A 3,568-nucleotide genomic window follows, 5' to 3' on the forward strand; every position below is an offset into this window, starting at 1 on the left:
CCAGGAATCAGTGTTCTCAAGTGTGGCCAAAAATATTGTTGAATCTTGTATGAATGGCTACAATGGAACCATCTTTGCATAGTAAGTCATTTAATGGTATTTCATAGTAATTGCAACATTTGAGGAGATTGTGTTAGTGAGGAGTTGTGGTTTTAAGTGCCAGAGCCTGCTTAACGTTACAGTTAACTTTGAAAGTGCTTCCTTAGTGCAGCACAACATAGGGAATGTTCCTGCAGTATTGAAGAGTACTTCTTATTCCTCTTTCGGAACAATCTATTTGTAGGTGTTATGCTTCTAATATTTAAGGCCAATAATGTGGATTGAAAATTCACTTCAATTTTACTATTTTTTGTCTAAAAACTAGAAGTTTTATTCTACTGTTAAAGAGAAAGCTAGTTGTTTTCAGTATGTCCATAGTAAAATGGAATGAAAATTGCTTTAACTTGATATTTGGCCAGCTCAACTCTTTCCTGAGTCTTAGCTGCCTGTGGGAAAACTCATGAATGATAACTTTAACTTTCAAAATGTTCTCAAGGTAGAAATATATCCATGACTAGTAGCATGAATATCATTATATTAACTCTCAATATTTTTTCATTTTGAAAACTGAGTAAGCACTTTGGTCAAAAATGCTAACTTGAAGGACTGATCTAATTAAAACCTTACTGGGTTTTTTAGCCTAGCACAGCATTTGTAAAACTGTGAAGTGAAGTCTATTTTGTTACAATATACAAACGTGGAAAAATGAAGTGAAATTGCCGAAGTTTCTCTAGCATGATTAATAACTATGGTTAAAAAATACCGGATATATTCAACTTAAAAGTCTTTTTCTCATTTTGGGTTTATGTGCACTGCTGAGTCACATAAACCCCAAAAGATTGATTCCAAAATTAGTTTAATGTATTTATTTGAAAGCCTTCATTTTAATGCTAAGTTCCACTATTTCCCTTTGCAACAGAAATAAGGAAGAAAATGGTGGGTAGTGGGGGAGAGAAAAGGTGATTTATCTAACAGAATTTCATGGTCAAATTTGCTGTTCTATTTTTATACCTTTTTAGCTGACTGATTTCTCAGCTTGCCTCTGTCTCTTTTTATCTTCAGTTTAGAAGAATTTTTTTTTTTCATCTTAAGCTGTGAGTTCTCCTTAAAAGATGCAGATTAATGAAAAATTCAGAGCCAGAATAAAGCTTTATCTGACTCTTTTTTTTTTTTTTTTTTTTGTTAGTGGCCAGACTGGGTCAGGAAAAACCTTTACTATGATGGGTAAGTGGATGAGAGAGCTTAATCTTTCAGTGGTTTCTTAATGGTTTTTTTGTCTTGACTTGAAATGTTGTCTTGCCTAAACACCAGGGATGATTTAGATTTGTATTCCTGCAGATAACTTTAAGGTTTAAGAAATGGTGTAGTGCTCAGTGCAGTTCTTCTTTTATATCAAAAGAGTGAAGTATAGGTACTCTCCTTTATCTTTTTGAAGATGTAGATTTTTTTTTCTGTTTTTAACAGGAGAGAAGCTTTTCAATTAAATCAAACACTTTTAGTAAATTTTCTCAAAAATGAGTATTTCTACTGCTTGTGTAGAAAAATATTCTAGTATGCAAGGGTCCTCCATATTAAGGTATAGTGAGGTTTTCAAAATAACTGCTTCCTACCCAACTAGGAATTGAAGGCTTCTTTGTATATGAGGGGATCCACTTGTAATCTTGTTCTTCATACAGTGGTGATTTTAAATGCATTAATATTGTACTTGACATTAGAAAATTATTGAAATAACCAAAACCAGTTTGGCCAACATGTTTTCAAGGACTACATAGAAATTAACTAAACATGGAGACAAATCTACCCCATCTTTCTGGTTCTTCAAATCAGGGTTAAGGTAGCTGTATTGACGTACCTGCACATCTGTACATGTTTTCTATGGAAGTCCAAGTAGTTTATACTATTTTAGACTTCGGTAACCTATGGACAGGTAAAATAAACTTTCACAAACATCATTTAGACTACATATAGTAGTTTGATTATGGAATATTATCTTAGATCTTGAAAGTTTATTTTATTGCATGTCTTCTGTGGTTTTGCTGTAAACTGACTAAAACCTGGTTGCTGAAGTCTTCTATAATGACATCTTGAAAAGATCAACCATTATTCTTGAGTAGTACTAATTAAATTTTTTTAAATTAAAAATCTCTTTAGGACCATCTGATTCTGATAATTTCACTCACAGTCTGAGAGGTGTAATTCCACGGAGCTTTGAATACTTATTTTTTCTAATTGAACGTGAAAAAGAAAAGGTACATTTATTTTATACTTATTACTGCAGTGAAAGTAATGTGTCTCATTAAAGATTAGCTCAGGCTGTTTGGTAAGCCCGGTGTCTAGCAGTTAAGTTTCCAGGATTATTGCTGTCTTGCATGAAATTTATTAATGAGAAATGCTTGTGTCTAGTACTCTACCAAATCATAGTATGCTTTCTTCAGACACAAGCGTGCCTATATTTTGGGTCTAAAAATGCATCTAAGTTTCTGGGTGTTGGTTGTCATCTGGGCATCAGAAATGTATAGTATGCAGAATATATATGCAGACTAGTAGCTTTAGATATGTATAAAAAGATACTCACTGCCATACAATGCCAGACTTAATAAACCCAATCTGTTTATAGTGTAAATTACTGTGTTTTACAGGCTGGCAGTGGAAAGAGTTTTCTCTGCAAATGCTCATTTATTGAAATCTACAATGAACAGATATTTGACTTGCTAGATTCTGCTTCAGCTGGACTCTTTCTCAGAGAACACATCAAGAAGGGAGTCTTTGTTGATGGTGCTGTTGAACAGGTGTTGTCATCTGCTGCTGAAGCATACCAGGTATTTTTTGTCACTTTTTAATGTTTGGACTATTTATCTTGATGCTTATTTGGTAAATATTCCTCTTTGATTAAAGCACGGGTTTTTTTCACGGTGTCTGTGACACCCTCTTCCCCTATCTCCATCCTCCAAAAAACAGTGTAAAAAGCTGTTTCTAGGCAATGCTTCCTGACTATCCCACACATCTGAGAAATCATAGTTCTGGAGTTTGGAACATATGAATTGCAATTACAGTAATCTTTAAAAAATGCCCTACACATCTCTGAAATAGCAACAGAAAACTACATCTCCTGCTAATTAGGCAGTGTATGTTCCAGAAGTTGTCAGGTTTATTTCTCCATGAATGAAACACATACACATAGTACTACTGTGACTTTAAATTTTTTTTTTCCTTGTGTACTGCTAACGTACGCTAGTATTGAATATGTTATGCTTTCAAATGGCAATGGCACTCTTGGAGGAAAAAAGTGCATATTATAATTAGTGTTTGTATTGAGCTGGACTGTAGCTATATTTTTTCACTTTTAAAATACTTCTATTGGAAAAAAGTAAAAAAGTCTTTGTCCTTGAGATTTTTGAAAGCTGTTACACTGAAATATGCTTACTACTGTTTGTCACCTGTATGTAAATACTGGATACAGTCTGAGATACTTGATATTATTTGATGTCTTTTTCATGCTTAGGTATTAACTATGGGCTGGAGAAACCGT

The 3,568-nt window shown here is 33.6% G+C and overlaps 1 protein-coding gene across 1 annotated transcript in view; it reads left to right on the forward strand.

Moving 5' to 3' along the window:
* Nucleotides 1–3,568, forward strand: part of KIF15 (kinesin family member 15) — a gene marked incomplete at its 3' end in the record, with an annotated part of 34,922 nt that overhangs the window by 2,510 nt on the left and 28,844 nt on the right. The window contains 5 exon segments of the mRNA XM_009587824.1: nt 5–81; nt 1,226–1,263; nt 2,191–2,288; nt 2,679–2,858; nt 3,542–3,568. The exon segment at nt 3,542–3,568 is cut by the window's right edge and continues 29 nt beyond it. Coding sequence (XP_009586119.1) covers nt 5–81; nt 1,226–1,263; nt 2,191–2,288; nt 2,679–2,858; nt 3,542–3,568 — 420 coding nt within the window.

Source organism: Fulmarus glacialis, unplaced genomic scaffold, assembly GCF_000690835.1.
Source record: "Fulmarus glacialis isolate BGI_N327 unplaced genomic scaffold, ASM69083v1 scaffold32910, whole genome shotgun sequence".
Classification (NCBI taxonomy): Eukaryota; Metazoa; Chordata; class Aves; order Procellariiformes; family Procellariidae; genus Fulmarus; species Fulmarus glacialis.